This window comes from Pieris brassicae, chromosome 4, assembly GCF_905147105.1.
Source record: "Pieris brassicae chromosome 4, ilPieBrab1.1, whole genome shotgun sequence".
Classification (NCBI taxonomy): domain Eukaryota; kingdom Metazoa; phylum Arthropoda; class Insecta; order Lepidoptera; family Pieridae; genus Pieris; species Pieris brassicae.
The window spans coordinates 172,828-193,743 of NC_059668.1; the positions used below are offsets into that span (position 1 = coordinate 172,828).

The window sequence follows — 20,916 nt, forward strand, 5'->3', positions numbered from 1 at the left end:
TTAATTGTAATTAGGAAAATTATTTTTCTTTATACATTATTAAAGCTTAACCAAAAACAGTACATAATATGAATTGCAAGTTCAATCAGCTCGCATAATATATGAAAACATGAATCATCAAAACTAATCAGTCTGTTCAATAAGCGTCATAATAAATATCGAAAAAAAAAACTGCTTAAAGCTAATATTTTTGTTTTTTATGCTTTGAGAATGCTACGTAACACGATGGAAATGCCTTCAAATGTTTTTGCCTAAATCTTGCGCAATATTTAACCACATTCCTACCTATGTATAGGCAATTTAATTTATTTCACTCAACATTCTTTATTCAGTAATTGGAAACCAGGCACCGACAAACTGTCTAATCATTAAACATTTCCTACAGATGTAACACGAAATTCACAATCAGGATACCCAAAGTCAAAAAGGGTTAATAATTAAACTTAAATAGAATATAATATTTGGGCCTCGATAAAAAATTGTCAAGCTGCCGTGGTAGACTCGGTTGTTTGTTACAAGGAAGCGTTATTGAGTTTAAAACAATCAGAAAATTGTTGCTATGATTGAATATTTTGTTCCATTTTACTGATATCGCTCTATGAGAACATCACATATACATAATCATATTGCTAAGAGAACAATAAACAGTAATTTGAAGTGGTTCATTAAAAGTTACTAAGTCAAACATAGTTAAAAATTTAAATAATTGCGGTTATCATAGACTCGACTCGCTAAAGCTAAAAAGGTTACTGACTACACGCTGCCATAAATCAGTGGTAGCGATTTTTAATAATTAACATTAGTAATTACCTTTTTTTTTAAACGTAATGAAATACAGACTTGGAGTCTTAAAAGATAAGCTTTTTAATCTATACATATAACTTGTTTATTGTCAATTTGCAAAGCAACATATAGACATTATATCAAGTATCAAAGACTTGTTTTTTCAGATTTTGAAGTCGGTTTGTTGTCATTGGGAAGTAGGAAGCTCAGCGCTGCACATACTGAAATATTTTTTTATAATAATTAAATTAAACTATCTCTCAAAAGATATTTGCAAGGAAACCAAACAAATCCGAATTATCACTGTGGATATTTCAGACAAATAACATATTGTTCTGTTATGAACGCTTTTATTGAGCAAATGTCGTTATCTATTAAAGTAAATAAACAGAGAAACAGGCACTGTATTTTAAACCTATTTAAACTCAACAAAGTCAATAGAAGGCTGATGAAAGAAAAGTTAAAAACTAGTCCAACATATGAATACTCACAGGCAATAAGAGCAGCAAACGCGTAGAATGTATAATCGCAACCACGAGCCAGGAACATACCAGCCATGTTCGCGCCGAGCATCGAACCCACACGCCCAAACATCATCACGGCACCAACAGCTGAACCTCTAAAATAGTCACCTCGTAAGAGAAACCTTTGTCTCGATTAGCCTTAATATTAAACGAACTGCTTTTCATAACATTTCTAAGGATTGTTAACAGTGTAAAGTCGTTTAATTAAAAAAAACAACTAATTTTATTAACAATTTACCGTCGATATTTTTCAAATATTTGAAAAATTAAGCCGCGTCGTTGTACCCCATAGCATAACGTTGTTTTTATGATAGTTTGAGCTATTTTTTCATTATAATATTATAAATCTAACAGAATCTGTTAGCTTTACCGTATATCATTTTCGGGCTTTCCCCATTGTAAGACCAACAAGCGCTTGTTTGTTCAGCATTAAGCGGTATTAAAATATCATATCTTTGTCAACATAGTAAATTAAGTTGATAAAGTTATGTAGTTCATAAACAAGTGACAAAAAATGTATAATGATAATGAATAACATTTTTATATTATTTAAGAAGAAGTTGTTTAAATCTATATTATATGTTACACTGCAAACAATTATCTATTATATAATTGCTGAAATTAATTAAGGCAATCCGCCCTTAACAAAAATATGCTTAGTAGGTATTTTCATCATGAATTATGATTTTTAGTTACCTTAAACTTGTTGGAAATATTTGTACTGCATAAGCGTTAAGAGGTCCGATACCGAGCGCAGTCAGTTCCAGAGTAGACATGGACACACCAGCCACGAATCTATTTGAAATTTTGTTTTAGAAATTATTCATTTCTCAAATTATTCACTCATTCCGTCGTAGTGTGAGGTTTGACGATGCCTTGGTTCTTACCTATTGCGCGTAATCACACTGACTATGCAGGCAGCAGAAACGAGTGAATACATTCCAACCAATAACGTCTTCTTCGACAGTGGACTGAGACTCACTGCCATCACTATAGCGCCGTAGAAAAGGGCCGTTATTACAGTTATTTTAAATGTGTCGTACGAAATACTGTCTATACATGTTACAGTGTGCGTCTGAAATATAAAAAAATTACTTCCTATAGTTTTATACTATGAAGATATGTTGAAATAATGTTTAATGAAACCCTTTGTTTGCAGCTGGGTGTCAACTAGCTCTAATAGTTTAAAATATAAGCTTATTAATATAAAATTGGGGGTAATGAGGATGCGAAGCTGGATTAACAAAAAACTAAAAGCTTACTTAAAGAAAGATGAATAAAAGAATGTTATATTACAATTTATGAGTGTGGAAAAAACGGGGCTTTACGCTTCTAATTATTAACTAAAATATATATATTTACTATTTTAAATGTAATTACATAAGTCATGTTATCGTTTTTATTTCTGAACGTTTAGAGTATTGAAATGTGTGTTTTACATTAATTTAGTTTATTACTAACATTATTTTGTCTATAACTTATACGTGATTTTTCACTGCAATTACTGGATATAAACGACTTTCTAATTGCATAAACTGTTTGACTACTGTATACACTAGCGATTCGTTCCAGGGATCATAATCTGTAGTTACATATGTAAAGAATTATGAGAACAAGCAATAGAAAAGAGGTAGATACTTACGACGTTGTCTGGCTGGTTTAAAGAAAAACAAATGGACACGGTCTCGTTGGGTAATTTTGTCATCATCTTATTTATCGTATGTGGAGTGAATAAAAATAATCCATTTAATCTGAAAAAAATATTACGTTATGTACATGTAGTTAAGTGATAAAATTAAAAAATATATATACCATGCCATACCTTATTGATTTTGAATTAAATCGATAAGGGAGGTTGACTGACCCTTGCCAACGGCAATGAATTGACAATGTTGGATCAAGGAACCCACGGCATTGTTAATGTGTCTACAGCATAAAAGTAAATAGAAATTTTGTGTGTGAAAATGATATTATGTACACATCATCACACTAATTTCAAAAACAAAATAATCGAATTGTTTCTGACATTGTACACTGTACAGGTGACAATTGTAGTAAAATAAAAGATTAAAAAAAAACTCACAAGGAAAACAACCCAAGCATAAGGAAGCCCAATAACAGAAGCCACTTGACGTGTGGAGGTTTTAGCAGAGCAGTAGCTGATGTCTTTGTTACCGTGATAGCTTCGCCATCTACCTGGTCGGAATTGTCCTCTTTTTTAAGGGATGTTACCTGTAATTGTACAAATACTCACTTAGTATGTTGAGACAGTGTCAAGTACATAAATAATAAATTCGTCTTGGTGCCAAATTAAAAAAAAACCATGCTATCGTGTAAAAGAGGAAGGGATGACTATTTTCTGTCCTTCCAAACGTTATTAACTTTTATAATCGAGCTTTGTACTCAAGATTAGCAGAGATCACTGTAGTAATACATTTCGTGTCGTCATTCCGCCATATTTTAACATTTTGTTAAAATAAAGGTTATGTTGAAATGTTCGTTGTGCAGCACAGCGTATTTATTCCTTAGAGGATTTCAAGATGAGCGTGCGTAATCTCGAATGTAACGATTACGACAATTTATGGAGAAAAAAATCATAGAGTTTGAAAATTAAAGTTAGTTAGTTTCAGAATCCCGCTCCCCCATAAATGCTTTGTATTTGTGTGTGTATGTATTTTAAAGAAAGCATTTAAAATAAGAGGATTAAAGAACGGTTTTAAAACTAATGATTGTTTCATGAGTACTATAAACCTCAAAGATGCATATTTTTTTAATTTCACTCATGATGATCATAGAAAATATCTATGTTTTAGTTTCTTTGGAAAACTATACGAATAACGCCTTGCCGTTTTGTCTCAACACTGCTCCATTGGTGTTTACAATAATTATTAAGCCTGTGGTCAGTATACTCAGATCTTGTGGCTATATTATATCTACTAGATATTTGGACGTTAGTTTCCTCCAGCTACAATGAAAATTTACAAAATATTTAGTGTAATCTTTTTCCATCATATTCTTAGGGTTTATAATAAACTCTTTAAAGTCAACGTAAGGTACGTTTACAACGTAAAAGTAAGGTAAACTTTCCTCAGAAAAACCTGAAAAACTTAAATCTCAATGAAACAAATTTTTCAAAATCTCCCGTTGTAAGATAATAGATTTCGCAGGATTAGTTGGCTGACGTTCCTCTAACTGTCTAGCAGTAGAATATACACACAGGATCTAGAGAGATGTAAATATTTAAATCATCGACAATTACATTAAGAAAAAAATGTTTACGATAATGTGTCTGGTATCATCGTTGTGGACTACTCATCATACTACATCCCTCTGGACTACTCAACCGTGGTATCCACTTTTCAGAACCCATCATTTTCAAACATAATACAAATCTTATTATCTCTCATTCTAGCAACCAAGATGTACATCAAAGGATTACGTTGGTTGGCGGAAAATTATGGAAATGTCGCACCTGAGAAGATGGGTGCCTCTGTCATCAGTCCCCATCATGATGGCTGCGCTGTCAGCTATAAAACAATATGACACTTGTTTTAAAACATGGTTTATCTGATGTAATGACAATAACGTCGATTTCTATGAAGCATCGACTCCGAGCTGTATGTCAGCTCTCTCTTTAATTATAAGCCAAGATATAGGTACTGATGACAGAATTAAACAGTGCTTTAAGGGCATGTCAAGGTTGCGACCTCCTTTGCTCAAATACAACCACCAAAATCCTCAATGTTATAGCTAATTGGTATCAAAATGAATCGTTAAATCTAGAAATAATAGCTAAAAAGTTAGTCACACTACTTGCCTTAACCAGTTGCACACAGAGTACAGACCTTGTCAAAAATCAACATTAAAATATAGATTTTTGTATAATTTAGTAAACATTAAGATTCCATCCGTAATCAAAAGATCCCGGACTGGTTCAACCCAACCGGAAGTGATATTACCCTGTTTTCCTTACCGTGCAGAATTGTACCCTGCGTGCACATTGCATTGTCAATATGTATTGTATCAATAATAATTATTCAATTATAGGGTTAATAAAACCTCATAAATCAGTAACCAGACTTTGTGTAGATGAACCAAGTCCACCTTGGATAGCTGTGAAATAAATTTATATATATACAGCCCACACTACTAGGCACGCTGCCACCTCTAAGGCATATAAATTAGGTGTAGGTCTCATTCGGAAGACAGCTGGCTTGAGCGGAAGCTCAAATACATTTGGTAAATTTTAGATTAGAGTTATAAATCAGCAAAATGACTGATTTGTCATTTACAACAAGTTTTATTAGTGCTTCGATTCAATAAATACGTAACGCGGTTTAGTTACCATCTTATAATTAATTACTGGTAAGACAGGAAACAAATCTGATAGCTGAAAGCATCTAGAGTTAAGTTTAAGTGATTATTACCATTTCATTTTGTTTTCATCTTTACAAGAAGACAATATATCATTCTTTCAATCAAAAATGTATCGTGTACTTATACAAATGCGGATGCAGGTACTTACATGCAACCTATGTGACTCTCAACATCTATATATGATCTATGCTAATCTTGACAACACAGCTCGTTTATAATTGATGATTAAACGAACTTACCTGTAAGTGAAGTTCTATCATAATTGAACGAAGATCTTTGCCAAAGTTTACAAATACCCGATAAAAAACAACGTGTTTATTGTTGTGACTATATTGTATGTGTATTATATGTAAAACAATGTGTCTGTAGTAAATGACGATCGTCGGTAGGGCAGGCTTAGAGTAGGAACATTTCAACATTACCTTCATTTCTATAATAATAATTTATTGCAAGAATATGGTACAAAAAGGTGGTACAATAGTAATTTCGCATATTCTGACATACAATGGCGCGCAAATTTGTCTTTGATAGAAATGTTAAAATATGGCGGAATGGCGACACGAAATGTGTTGCTATCTTGAGGACGAAGCTCTTCAATTATTATTATAAGAGATAGACATATACCCTTACAGATAAGTTCGTTTAATCATCAATTTATTATTAGTTTAAAATCGTTGTTATTACTAAAAATGTATAATTAATTTCGGCCTGACATAAATTTCTGACTAATAATCATTGTCGAACGACTTCTTGGTAGTAATGTATACTACAGGCGCTTAAAGTAAAATATATAAAGACACGTTTCTAAGAATTAACACAAATGATGTTAAAAAACGTATTAAAGTAATAATAATAAATATTATGTTTAGGCTTTTTAAGGAAATAGCTAAAAGGTTAGTCGACATCACAGGAGATCGAAGAGCTGGCAGCCTCCTCGATCAATGAAATAGTCTTGCTATTCAAAGGGGGAACGCTGCCAGTTTCTTCGGAATCTTTCCTAATAATAATAATAATAATAATAATAAAATCATTTATTTCAGATCATTATAAATCCAAAATATTGTTAGTAGGGACTTCTTTTAATATTTTAGTTATTATATTTTATGGTTAGTTATTGTTATTTGTTATATTAATTTATGTTAGCTGTAGGATTAGTTTATATTAATTTTGTGAAAAAGTATGTTATCGCTTTGGTTAAAATTATATAAATGTATGTATTTGGTTAGTGAATAAATTAAAGTTGTTTGTTGTTATGTGCAATATTTTCACAAATCATTTATCACTCAAATAGTGTTTACACTTTTATGTTTTTCTAAAATTAAAAGACACTGCGCCACGCTTCATGGTTTGAAAATTTCTACATTGTAGATAATTTAAACTTTTTATTAACCAAAAATAAATACAGTAATACCTTGTATTCATCTGGCGTCCTTCCCGTATTAAATGAATAAACGTGGGCTAAAACCTTCAAGGCTTCCTTCTCCTTGCTCTTCATCATGAGAAATTTGGGACTCTCTTTTGTCTGTGTCATCCACAACGCCGACAGGATGAGAGGCACCGCATAGGCTACGGTTAATATACGCCACGGCTTAATGAAGATGTTGCTGTGTTCCCAGTCTATGGTGAACACGATCCAGGCAAGTACTGAAAAGAAGCAATTAACGTCTTAGCCACTGATTTTAAAGTATAAATGCCTTACGGTTGAACCGTATTAGGAATCGGATCAATAATTTAATAACACGCATATTTAGTTGGTTTCAAGTTTTCTAGAGCCATAAAAAATACGTCATGTATTTATAACATGGAAATCAAGATGAATAATATTAATATATGTATGTAATTTTCAGAGAACAATGTTATCCTAATGGGGTTAAGCCTGCGCTTCTTTTCTTCAAGAGGAATCGTCACGAGAAAACCGGCATGTATAGCACCCAAAATCTTTATTTAGTCTCGTAAAATGTAGCAGATGAAAATTTTTTTGACGTAACACATACAGAAATCTAACTTCAAGATTCTTAAAGGGTTGTACCATCACTGAATTATTATTACTATTAGTTAATTAGAACTTACTGGGACATAAAGAGGCTATTAACATCAGCGATGCATTGCAGATTAACACGGCCATGTCACGACGTCTTCTCGGCATCAATTCACCAGCGAAAGCAAACCCTAAGGAAGAGGGACAGGATAAACTGAAAAATAAGCACAGAAATGTATTAAAAATTGAATTAAAAGATCTCGTCCCATGAAAATAAATAGTGCTAAACTTACAATAACGAACCAGCGAATTTGCATAAGGCGAAAGAAGTGAGATTGGGCATAAAGGCTGCTATTAGGCCAATAACGCCTGACAGCAACGTGGACACAATAAGAACTGGTTTTCTGCCCATCGCGTCTGCTATGGGACCCCAAAATGGTGCTGTTAGAATTATTCCTGCGAAAATGATTAAGTGAATGCCCGAGATAGAGAAGCGAGAGCTAATAACTCATCGTGTTTACTGGTTTAGAATCAAAATGTCTTAATGTGAATCAAAAACTTTAATCTTAAGTGTACTGTACCTATATTGGGTATACTAGTGATTATTCCTCTTAAATGGTCTGATAGCTGAAGATCACACGCAGCCAGAGGGAGTAAGAAAGAACAACCGATCATCTCTAGGATGGAAGCTCCCAGGGTGGACACCATGAGTGCGCAATGGAAAACCTGGTATTTTCCAGCTCCTAAAATATAAATAAAATCATTTATTTATTTTTGATTGAATTGTCACATGTAAGACAAAACTAGCAGATTGTTGTTTCCGACTCATACAATGACGATACTAGACAATTATTCTTAATTCTCTTTTGAACATCATTAAGCCAAGGCCATTTAGTAGTCTGGATAATCAGCATTTGACAATAAATTATCGTTAAATTGCGTTTATTACTGCATATGCATGCCCTTGTCCATGCAAATTGATTTGCATCGTGTTACACGAGCTACTGCGTCATGAGCTTCAAACACTTTAATGTCAGACGTTTCCGAGGCAGAATTAGTTCAAATCTTGACAACCGAGAAGGCTTATAGAAGAACGGTCATATTGCCCTCTTAAAGTAAGTACATTTAGATATTATGTAATGTCCAGCTGTCAGGTCATCTCAATCAATCGATTGCGGAAATATTTGGGCTTAATTAAAAAGTTAATTGTAATAATAACATGGTGGGATTGTTGTTTGTGCGCCGGCACTATCTTATTCTGTGAAGGAAGCTAAAGCGCTGTCGGAGGTGAAACTTGTTCGCCAATTATAATTAGTATCGTTGATAAAAAAATAAATCTGTATAAATTAAAATAAATAAACGTAATTTTAAAATATATATCTTTATATTATTGTATATATTCTAAATAGGCAAACCTAAAAACAGGAAAATTTGTTACAAGATAATCATGGAACTGGTTAGGTTAGGTCAGGTTGTGAAATTTATCGGTAGGTAAACAAACCTATTACATTTACTATGATTAATATATATATTAAACACAAAATTTCCAGCTAAGCTACGGAGCTTTTCTACCAGAGCGGAATGCTCTTCCGCAGTGTGGACACATTAACACCCTCCCATTCTCTGTCATATATAGCGAAAGATATACAGGACTAGTATTTGCATCTCTTAACAATACTCAACAGTTCTACGAGAACTGTATTGTCAAGACCTCTAGATCGAAGACATCCAATTTTCGCTGACCATTTACTTACGCTTACCGGCGAGCAGAAACCCTCTTTCTTTGTTAGCCACTCCTTCTACTAAATATAAACGTTCACCAGTACCTATCCGTTTCATATTTATATGTATAATTGCCAACAAAGCAACACCTTTTCTCGTTTTGGTTAGTACCGCTGCAAACTCTTTTCTTCAGCCTCCTCTAACGTCAATATTGCTGCTGTCTCTCTTTGTGTTTTATCATTACTGGAATTGGCTCATTAGTCTATAACACTGACTGCGTTATAACCACAAACTCTTTCCCTTTGGTAGTTCCATTGAGGTAAAACTGTTTAAAAAAGCTGTCTGCCTCGTTTTAAAATATTCTGGCCTTTTCGATGAGTTACTTCCACTTCCACACGATTTGTTTTATGTGTTTCTATATTTCATCCTGTCATTTTCCCCGAAGGAAAGAAAGATCTTTTGGGTAACTGGCATTGTAAGCAATGCCACTATATGTGTACAAAAGTAAATTATCGCCAATACACTCCGCTGCAGGAATTATGTACCAACAAAACTTTTTACTCATTAAAACCGATTATGCACGCGCACACGCACGCAAAAGTACTCAACCGATTAACGTCTAATCTAGTGAAGTCGTGTGCCTGGTGCTGATTCTTCACGTTATTTAATACTTCGTATCGATTGTTCGAATTAAATAAGGCTGAAAACTCTAGTGTCCTTAAAAATAGAAAATGGTTCACATCTGACGCTGTTAGTTTGCTTAATTTCTGACACGCAGTTTCCCTACAGAGGTACTTGTTAAGCGATGAAGATAATACGAATGCGTTTTATTTATAACGTATACACGTTATTGATGAATTTAAAAAAAAATTGGTTGACCCGGCATCAAACAAGTAATTTAAATTAAAAAAAAAACAGTTTAATAAAAAAATAACATTATTTCTTGATTAAATATATAATTATAATAAGTCTGTGTTGGTTGCCTGTTGGCAAATCTCTTGAGCTGTGTTAGCCTAGTGGCGTCTGCGTGCAATTCTTATGTCCGAGGTCGTAGGTTCGAACCTCGACTGTGCCCCAAAGGAATTACTATCTACGTGCTCATTTGACACTTGAGAGGTGAAGGAAATCTAGGTATTGGCATGCCCTAGATCTAAGAAGCCGATGGCCGATGTCAGACACGCAAAGTTTTTTCTTAGGCAAGGATATTGAGGATGGGAAAGATAGAAACTAATGATCACGAAACACATACAAAAATTTAAGGCCCAGACCTAAAAAAAGACTGAAGTACCACTAGGTTTTACCTCGTCGACATCGAAGTCGTCGAAAAAGGCGAAGAAAGCGTCGTGACAATGTCTCAGGCCCAGGATGTCTTACGGTAAGATTCAAAGTGCTACTTAGGCGGTAAGCCTCGACCGTAAAGCGTGCCGTGAGTCACAAAAGAACTGACTTGTGGGTACATGAAGGTTCCTTATGTAAAAAACAGATCTGAGGCCCAGAGATAGTAGTTTTTTTACATGGAGGTCTCTTATTATTCTATCTACCTATGCAAAGATCAATCTAAACTTATCAACCTCCATGCTAAGTATAGATTTGTTTGAACTCCCTCTGTTGACATTATACGTGCTTTGCACTTGTACTTATCTGAAACAATTTCTCAAGCCAACGGAACTAATTGCTGTGTGAAAATCTAGACAGGCGTATACTCGTAGCATAAATTAAAAATTCGGTTTTCCTTTGAGCTTGCACGTGGGGATTAAGTTCTCGGCATCATTAATTTGCATTTAAACACTGACGACGATTTCTCAATCGTACATTAAGGTCGTACAGTTATTACAATAATGATAAATATCCATTTTAAGTCCGCACGGATACATTATTACAATTAAAAAAATTGAAATGTGAATTATGTTTGAATGAGTTGGTTTTCAAGTAGTCTGCGCAGATATGAACATATTTTTAAGTATTTGTATAAACACTTTTCACTTGCAATGTCTTTCACTAACACATTATTTCTACATGATGCCGTTATTAACATAAGAAGCACTCACCAGCTAAATCCAGCGCAGTGTCTAAGTCAGTCGTCATCTCACATTTATTTTGTTCATTCTCTTTTCTTGACCCCATCCTACGAATGTTAAAATACTTACAACTATAAATATTACTTCGGAAATATCACAATACTTAATGTATGTTTGAACATATGTGCTAATTATGTGAATTGGTATTTCTGATATATTATTAGTGTATTTGTTTATTTAACAATATACAAATAAAAATCACTAAAAATATAGATGACATTGCGCACAAATTAAACTGAGCTTATAGTTTTATTGCGTACCAATAGATAACCAAACAATGCAATTATCGAAACAAAATCTTAATAATGAGATGAACCACTACTACAAGTAATTAACTAATAGTAAAGTATGAAACATATTATTAAGTTATTAAATTAATAATCTTACATAAAGGGCAGTGGACACAAGCGAAATCGCATGTTTACGTAAAAATATTAATTATCGAAATATAAACGTTTTGCGATTAAGTGCAAAGTTACCGCCAGCGGTGGAAAAACTGACCAATAAATATTATGTCTTAGTGCGGTACTTTCACATTTGCTTGATTATCCTCAGCTAAACAAGTTCTAAACATTTAAACACACGTTGAACCTGATCTAGGTCCTAGTTCCTAAAATTTAACTAGACTTTATAGTGCCCGAATTTCATTTATATTTTCTCTCAGATCAGATTTACTTTAGAGAGTTAAAATTTATTTGGCATAAATTGTGTTTATAAATTCAGCATTTCGTTCATTAGAATATTCTTTCTAATTATTGTTGAACCCTTACCTGAATTGTTTTCGGAATTGTTTTATAATCGTCTCCCGTTGATGACAAAACACGTACTGTAAACCTTTTCTTTTGTCTCGGGAGAGGAAAAATTATATTGATTATAAATTAATTAATAACTAATTGCAGCTATGATAGTTGTGATTACTTATTATCATAAATTATGGCCTATTATAAGTGTAAACACACCATTTCACTACAAATATTCCTCAGACTATATTTATTTACCTAGGTTTCCTCAAATATCCTAACTTACACAACATTTCTATTTTAATATGTCACGCATGAAATAGACGAAGACCAATTCAGGTTAAGGTATTTCATCTTACGTAACCCAATATGAAAAAATAAATATATCAAGGATTATGTAAAAATTTACTTCACAGATAATTTTCCGGGTAAAACTTGACTATATGTCTATGCTAGACACACAAGTCAACGGCTTTAAACGACGCGCGCACAAGACAAACAAAGCGCAAAGTCTCACAATAAAATCAAATAAATACTGATCTGAGTTATTATTAATGGAACTGTTTTGATTTTTGCTCGCAAATTGTGTGGTCACTTTTCATTATCGCCTACGAAGAAATGTGCATTCACACTGTTCCACAAGTCATTTACTTCTTCAATATGGTCCTCAACTGGTCATCTGTGCGATTCACTTTTAAAATTTGAATTTTCTTTCATCATCAGCTCGACTACCATTGGCAAATATGCGCGAGATACATGTTATTTGTCAAACAATAATTTTAGATTACTATTACCGAGAGATTACTTTATATTTCCGTTGTTCCTGTATAAATATTGCTCTTCACAGGATATTTGTGTTAGATTAGAATGTAATAATAATATTATCATACAAGAATATTGTATCAATATGATTTAATTAATTGTCTAGAAAAAGACCAATGGTTCTCTATTAAGAATTAAAGAGAAAATTTTGACAATAAGGGAATCATGCTAAAGTTATATTAATGGACAATCTGTGCCTCGATATTTGACTATATGTAATTTATATCTCACCCCTAGGGGCACAATGTCGTCGGGCAGTTGTGAAAATTACTCTCTTTACCGAAAATGATGATGATTGCTACAGTTGCTGTCAAATTTGCAGATACCTTCGTTAATGAAATATAGGGGTGGATCTACTTAAGGGCTTTTTGGGCTGCAGCCCAGTGCCCCGTGGATGCAAAGGCCCCAGTCCTCACTGAGAGCAATAGGCGACATTTTAAATAAAAAAAATATATGAGGTTTTATTGATCTCAGAGATCAATTAACTCACATGCAATGCGCGACTATAAAACCTAACGGCGAATTCCCCGTTGCTTGTTTTCGGTCAGTGTATGCTTTCAGCCCAAAGCCCCACAACTTCGCTATCCGCCCTTGACGAAATCACATACTCAAAGAACGCATAATTGTTAAATTTTCTCAATAAGGCAATTTCCAATATAACAACAACAATGTTAGGATTATGTGTTAATAGTGTAGATATATATCACCATATGGTGGTGCTTTGCTTTTGGCTTAACTTTTTAACAGAGATACAATATTTTTTAGTAAAAAATATTTAATAATTATATAGTACGTCAAAGCAGTCCTGGTGAGCGTGAGACTCGTAAATGTAATTCGCCCTTTTATGGTAACAGTACTCATGGATTTGGAGAGGTACCTACGATGTATCTTTAGTTGAGTCCGTCATAAAGTAAACATAAAAGATTAATCTCGATTCAACCAAAGCTGGAAAAGCCTAAAGGCGTTTATAAATATTATGTAATGAAAATAAAGGATTCTATGACACACAGAATCATTTGTAATCTTTAACTAAAATGTGCAGAGAAATTAAAGAATGTAACGCCGGAATGTTTTTATCGTGAAAACTTTCCAAAGCCTAAACTATCACCTGCTCATGCCTCCAGCATCACCACATACGCTTTAGTTCTATATTTAGGAACATCGAGAAATATAGTTATAAATACTCATTGTAATCTTTATTTGTTGAATATCATCAAAAGATAATATTTTATATAAATACGAGTTTCTCAGCAGCCTCACCTATTGTACTAACAGATTCCGATAAAACCTCTTTACTTTTTCCCCATATTCTTTATCAAAGTTTTCGACACGTTTTTATTGGGTTTTCTTTTGTCAGGAGGTAAGCTGAACAATTATTATGGCTCTTTGAGCATTTATTTTTAGCGTTCCAGACATCAGTCGGCTGTTAATTCTAAAGTAAGTGGTGTACAGGTGTCCCAAAAATCGAACACTTAATGTGGTTATTTGGCATTAGGCGTAAATATCAAATTTAAATATAAGATTCAAAGACTAGACATCACCAACTATGGCTTCCAAAGGTCAAACACATATTGGATTTGACATACGGAAGTCATACTTAGCGCCAAGTCTCGACTCTGAATCTTATTATAGAACTCTCAAACTAATTCACGTCACACGCGTAAGATTGGACTTGTAAAACTTATTAAAACAACAAATGAAGTAAAATCAAAAGAAAATAAAAATTAATTCATTGTAGAACAATAGATTTCCAAAGACGAAACCTATCTATAATCTCTCGCTGACCGTGACTGCTGTAAAGCTGTTATAATCCGCGTAAATCAAAGATCTATTTCGCATAAATTCAAATTTTCTAAACAAAAAAAATATATTATCCGACAAAGTATGAAACCGATAGTTATGTGTATCCTAACCACCCAAGCCACTAGTTCACATCTCTTGAATATACATATAACTAGCGACTCGGAAAAGTATTAAGACCACCTCTTGAATATATATATACAGGCCTTAAATTTTGTCAAAAGTATTGAAATATATCGTAGACTGTTGCAATTATATATATAATTATATTATATGTAGATATAGTATTGATTAAATCCTGCTAAACAGTTTGTGGCAGAATAGAAATAATATTCTATTTTTAATAAGTAAACGGGTAGGCGCGACTAAAGTTTCGTATAAATAAGAGCATATTTTAAATATTTTACGAGCAAGAACTAATTTATGTTTCTTAATAAACTGTTAATTTGAATCATACAGATCAAAGGCATACAATATTCAGTAGAATCTTAAAACTGTGTAAAAATTGTATTTACTACAGCTAAAACCCTAAAAAAATATTCCTTTACGTCTGCCCGCTTTACGAGAAAAACATCGGCCCATATCTGTAATAGAATGCTATTGAGCTATTCCAGTCCTTTTTAGTCACAATTATATATTTAAAAAGGTTGAAATAATATGTTTTTCATTCGTTATAGATACAATGCTTTTCATGATCTGTACAAAGTGCGCCCTCTATTCTTATCATTAGTAAACATGGCGTAGCCGCGTCATATATTTTCAATTATTGTAAAAATCCAAAACCTAACGATGGCAACATGAAATTTTCACGATTAGAATCTCTACTGAGAAGTACAGAGTACTGGCACTGTTTACTTGACTCCTTTATAAGTCTTACATTAATGATTTTACACATAGCGTGTGGTCCGTCCGGTGCTAATGTACTCCTTGTACAAGTTTCCGATAATACAAAATATAGATGTCGCCACATACTCGAGTATTTTAGGCTCTTATTGTTTTCTACGTGCTCAGCAACCAGCCTGTAGCACTTCATACTATAGTTCAACCAGTTCCAAGAGATCCATAGCTTGCCATAGTTAAATTTCACTAATTAAATTATGACTATTATTTCACTCAGTCGTCATCAATCAAAAGTTGCCCACGCCACTGAATCTTCCAGCGTCTTCCTGTTGTGGATAAATTAAATTAAAAAATGCACACACGCTTTTACTCGTCTGATCTAATTTACCGTGATATTTTTGAAAAGTTTGAAACATTTTAAAACATTGTTTCAGTGATGCATATCAAAGCGACTAAAGACTCGAACTTGGAGGAAAAAAGACCACTCAGCGTGGCAACGGTGGAAGAAGCTCTGACAGCGACAGGTATTTTCAACTCTTGTATAGAATTAAAAAAAAAACTGTCCAGTTTAATATATTCGCCATAAATTATAATTACTGAGAGTCGAGGTCTCATTTTAGAGTGATTGAAGGGTAAATTTATATATCTGTGGCGAAACATAATACATGTGGGTTTTTTTAGGTTTCGGGAAATACAACTTCGGCCTCCTGTTGATATGCAGTTGGACGCTACAGGCAATGGGCATGGACCTATTCGGCACCAGCTTCGTGGTGGCAGCCGCCGTCTGTGACCTCGAGTTATCACTGCAGCAAAGGGCGCTTCTGACAGCCACACCTTTAGTGGGTAAGTTTGTAAAGTCAAGATGACTCTCTTTGTCATATCAATTTTGATGCACATTACTAGAAGAGTAAACCTCAGGCAGTGTATCGCATGTTTAACTAGACTATCAATGTTTATTATAATTGGTGTGATGTAACTATCGCTGTAATAAATTTTCGGTCTAGGTGTGGTCTTGGGTGCCCAACTGTGGGGCTACGTGTCCGACACGAAGGGTCGCCGCCTCACACTGGTACTGTCCATGGCCGTCGGCTTCGTGTTCGCCGCTCTCAGCAGCTTCGCACCTGAATGGAAGAGTATGGCTTTTATGAAACTCATTTCGTCTACCTTGTAAGTATATTTAAGAGAATACAGGTTATAATGAAAGTAGATGCTTTGTTAAACCTGAGTTTCCACTGACCTTCCAATAACAACTTGTCACATTATGTCTGCTTTAACCTCTGATGTATCTCAATATTGACAAAAGCACTCTTAAAATATTCCAATGATAAGGGATTATGAAATTAACTGATAATAGAAGTCTGATATTAGAATACTGACGTATTTCTGACTCACTGATTAAGCGACACGGTCAGGTTCAAGATAACTATAAATTTTAATTGCTTAGATAATATTATGATAAACTATTTTAAGAAATATTCGAGTCTGTGACATTCCTAACATTCGCATATGCTTCCGACGACCACGACTTTTATAAATGGAGGGCGTTTGTGAAACCATTGACATTATTAGCAAATACGGTGACGTCAATGGAAAAAACAATATTTTAACTACATAAATAAAATTATATTTAGGTATAAAGATAAGCGATACTGATAATTTATAACTGCAAACAAATAATTATGTAAATATAGTCATTACGTACCGTCAATATTTACACTGCGGTGGATTTTTGTCGATTTCTCATCCTGCGCACTTCGTTTTGTTTTACAAAAGTAAGCAACGGCTCTATTCTGCTACAGAATATATACGATCAGAGTATTCCATACCGAAATTTTTTTTGCTATTTGTAATATTTGGTTTGAATAAAAATTCTGTGAAATCCTTTGGTTCCTATTTATTGTAGATAGTTGTACCACCTTCGCCCTAAATAAAATTAAACACAAGTAACTTATAAACCGATATACGACTAGCTCCACGTGTTGCGCCATGATCGCCACATTCTTCAATTAGTTATAATAAGTAGAAGGAAATGATGGCTTCGCAATGTCGCAATAGGGAGTGGACGGGTATTGCGACTGCGGAAGAGTTGCTACATCAAAACTGTACGATGAAACAAAACTTCTAACGGTTAAACAACTGTGACTCAATGGCAATTTTCTGACTTTGTTTAGAGACAAATACCTGTAACACCACAAACGCAAACACACATATAAGCCACCTAAAAACGCACTTTCTTCAACCTAACGCCTTTTCTCTTTGGCCCTTTGTTCTTAAAATTGGTTAGTTTTTCCCAAAAATAACATTTTCACTCTCGATTCAAAACTTTATACATTCTCACAATCTTAAGCAACATATTCTAAAACTGTCTTATGCTCGAACCGAAACTATAACTCTTATGCAACAGTAATTAATTTTCTTGTTATGTGTGTGTTTTAATTACAGCACATCTGCTAGTAATTCCGGCGCATACACCTTACTCGGTGAAAGTTGTCCTGAGAGGTCCCGAGGACGCAGTATGTTGCTTTGCACCTGCTCTCTTATGTGCTCACAGGCTGTAGTCGCTGGTAAGTGAAAAAAAATATAAAGACATAATAAACCTTTAGCAAGCAAGCCGTTTTAATATATCTGAGAATTTAGCTTCTTTAAAAATCTAAATATATTTTTTTTGTGTTTTTAGTATTTGCCTTTCCAATTCTCCCGATGAAGTTCTCCTACTGGATTGATTTCCTCGGCATCTACTACAGACCTTGGAGGCTACTCGCTTTCATCATGGCAATACCATGTGCATTGACCGCTTGTTTGCTACAATTCTTTGAGGAAAGCCCTAAGTTTCTGGTGTCAAGAGGTCAACCAGATCGAGCGTTAAATGTGCTGCAAAGAATCTATGCTTGTAACACGGGGCACAAAGCAGACCAATTTCCCGTTAGTTTTCTTATGATATCACTTTTTATTTTATTCCACTTTAGCAAGTAATCTGGTTCATCAATTAACGTCGTTTTAACTGCTTGTAGGTAAAGAAACTCATGCAAGAACAGGAAATTGCAACCACACTGACTGAGACTGACTCTTTCTTTTCCGCACTTTGGCAGCAGACAACAGCTCTGTTTCGTCGTCCACTGCTAAAGGACACTCTGAAGCTCTTCTATATCGTTACTGTAATCTACATGACGTAAGTAGATTTTGTATTAATTAAAAATAGAATAAAATTTGGAAAAATCATGCACGCTAATTATGGTTTTTTGTTTAGAGGGAGTGGCTTCATCCTCTGGTTGCCTTATATTATGAACAATCTCTTTTCGGTGTTGGAGACAGGAGAAGGCGCAGGAATGAATCTCTGCACAGTCATCCGATACTCAACTGACATTTTTGCAAACGCAGCAAATAATAACGTGAGTTTTCAGGAATTCAAATTATAATTACCTTTTAAAGAAAAGTTTAATCTACTTATAAAAACTTAATGACTGAGATTTCACACTAAACGTACGATTGTATTTCCTTTCAGACAATTCAAGAAGTTTGTAATGATACAATACAGCCAACTACCCTTATCTCTGCGATGTCGTATGGTGCCTTAGCCAGTTTATCTAACCTGGTTTTGTCACTTACGTGTGGCTCCAGAAAGCGATTAGCTATGATGGGAATAGTATCTCTATCTGCGACATCAGCTGTTCTGTTAAATGTGGTCCCTATCCCGATTGCTGGGGGCGTATTCTTTTTCCTGTTTCTGCTCTGTGCGCTATCTATGGGCATCTTAAGCGTATACTTTGTGGAACTTTATCCCACATCACTAAGGTACATATCTTTGAGGATTTAAAGAGTGTCATTGAATAGTAAGTGTTCGAGAGTATTATAAATATTTTTGCCATTTTATTTTCAGAGGAATGGCGTCATGTCTCTCAGTGATGCTGGGAAGATCGAGCGCCTTCCTAGGAGTCAACGCTATCGGATACCTCATATCAGCCAATTGTGAAGCAACATTTTATGGCTGGGCCATTCTACTTTTAAGTACGACCATTCATACCAATAAAAGTCCAATATTTTTCTGCACAACAAATATTAAACAGATTTATAAAGCTCTTTGTTAATTGATTAATAGCTATTAAGTAATGATGTACTTTGACATTATCTATATTTTCAGGTGCCATAATCGTTACCTGGTTCTTACCAAGCGATAAACAGACACGGCAATAAGACGGGGTTTTGTTGTATTAGAACCCCGAATTACGCGAAATTAACGTTTACGACTGAAGAGAAACGAAGGTGCTGAAATTACGTTTCCTCAAACAAAAGATCTAAGAAGGAAGTATGTCTAGGAGGTTCTTCTGAATCTTGTATTTTGACTGAGAGATGACTTTGACTTGCACGAGATGTGATGTAAGAGTACCTGATTTCTTCATCTACGTACTGTGTTTAGGACTAGCGTAAACTAATTAAGTTGTTAGGCTTTAAAAATTACCTAAAGTGAAAACATTCATATTAGAAAGAATGTCTTCTTAAGTAAATAATAAATACTTACCTCGTTCAAAAATATAAAGGTCATGCAATTCTTGAAGCTTATTTTAGAGAGGTTTTACGAATATTTTAACTAATATAAGTGATTTTAAGTTATTGTAGTTATAACATGAGACTGGTTATAATTTAAAATAAAAATAAGTGTTTTATTTAGTATTTATTTTATTGTATCACCCATATATACATATATTTAAATATGTTTACTACCGATGCAATCGGAAGCTGAACAAGGCTGTACCATATTTCTAAATAATTGTCCTTTTCTTTTAATTAAAATTATAATTGTTATTCCTGGCGTTATAATAATGAAATACTTATCAGTAAGAGCGACCATATCTTTCAAGAAATCAATGAAGAGTAGTGGCAACACTTCTTTGAAAATTGAGAGGCACATAAAATAAAATATGTATTCCTTTAAAATGGCAAATCATCATACAAAATGCAAACATCGCAAATTTATTAGAAGTAGCCTGCACTAGCACTAGTCCCAGGCCCTTTTATCAACTAGATAATCGTTAACTTTATAGTAAGCCTTTTTATACAGCTTTTCTTCAATACATTTCTTAAATTTATTAAAAGGCAGAGATAAAAGAGCCTCTGGGATTTTATTTAAGAAAAGTATCCCGTTAAGAAAAACACTTTTTGAACGGATTAATTATTTACATAATTCCAAATTTTAATTATTTTTAGCGTGAGTGGTTACGGTGATAATAATACATAGCTTTAATCCGTTCAAAAAG

At 33.9% G+C, this 20,916-nt stretch overlaps 2 protein-coding genes across 5 annotated transcripts; one reads left to right on the forward strand and one right to left on the reverse strand.

The window, feature by feature from the left end:
• Positions 1-65: 65 nt before the first annotated feature.
• LOC123708006 (organic cation/carnitine transporter 7-like) lies at positions 66-9,905 on the reverse strand. Of its 3 annotated transcripts, none has more exons than XM_045658423.1 (11): positions 9,534-9,905; positions 8,244-8,405; positions 7,956-8,118; positions 7,755-7,876; positions 7,096-7,328; positions 3,391-3,539; positions 2,950-3,058; positions 2,195-2,382; positions 2,004-2,102; positions 1,275-1,402; positions 66-1,004 (listed from the first exon to the last, which is right to left on the reverse strand). In XM_045658423.1, the coding sequence occupies exons 2-11, from the start codon at positions 8,368-8,370 to the stop codon at positions 931-933; spliced, it is 1,392 nt and encodes a 463-aa protein (XP_045514379.1). In that variant the 5' UTR covers positions 8,371-8,405; positions 9,534-9,905; the 3' UTR covers positions 66-930. The 3 variants fall into 3 exon arrangements, with proteins under 3 accessions (XP_045514379.1, XP_045514378.1, XP_045514380.1); XM_045658422.1 differs by having other exon boundaries at positions 9,423-9,905; XM_045658424.1 differs by lacking the exon at positions 9,534-9,905 and adding an exon at positions 8,494-8,548.
• LOC123708005 (synaptic vesicle glycoprotein 2C-like) lies at positions 8,668-20,329 on the forward strand. Of its 2 annotated transcripts, none has more exons than XM_045658420.1 (11): positions 8,668-8,777; positions 16,099-16,188; positions 16,346-16,507; positions 16,669-16,831; positions 18,107-18,228; positions 18,342-18,586; positions 18,676-18,833; positions 18,912-19,053; positions 19,167-19,456; positions 19,542-19,669; positions 19,803-20,329. In XM_045658420.1, coding segments are annotated over exons 1-11 (1,554 nt in total). In that variant the 5' UTR covers positions 8,668-8,776; the 3' UTR covers positions 19,856-20,329. The 2 variants fall into 2 exon arrangements, with proteins under 2 accessions (XP_045514376.1, XP_045514377.1); XM_045658421.1 differs by lacking the exon at positions 8,668-8,777 and adding an exon at positions 14,321-14,384.
• Positions 20,330-20,916: the final 587 nt, after the last annotated feature.

Excerpts from the sequence above, each read along its gene's own strand:
- LOC123708005 (XM_045658420.1), top strand. Across the intron at positions 16,189-16,345 it reads AGAAGCTCTGACAGCGACAG|GTTTCGGGAAATACAACTTC; the intron begins GTATTTTCAACT and ends GGGTTTTTTTAG. Across the intron at positions 19,054-19,166 it reads CAAACGCAGCAAATAATAAC|ACAATTCAAGAAGTTTGTAA; the intron begins GTGAGTTTTCAG and ends ATTTCCTTTCAG.
- LOC123708006 (XM_045658422.1), bottom strand. The coding sequence starts at position 9,501 with ATGAAACGGATAGGTACTGGTGAACGTTTATATTTAGTAGAAGGAGTG. Across the intron at positions 7,329-7,754 it reads AATAGCCTCTTTATGTCCCA|TACTTGCCTGGATCGTGTTC; the intron begins GTAAGTTCTAAT and ends GCTTCTTTTCAG. Across the intron at positions 1,005-1,274 it reads GTTTGCTGCTCTTATTGCCT|TATGTGCAGCGCTGAGCTTC; the intron begins GTGAGTATTCAT and ends AAAATATTTCAG.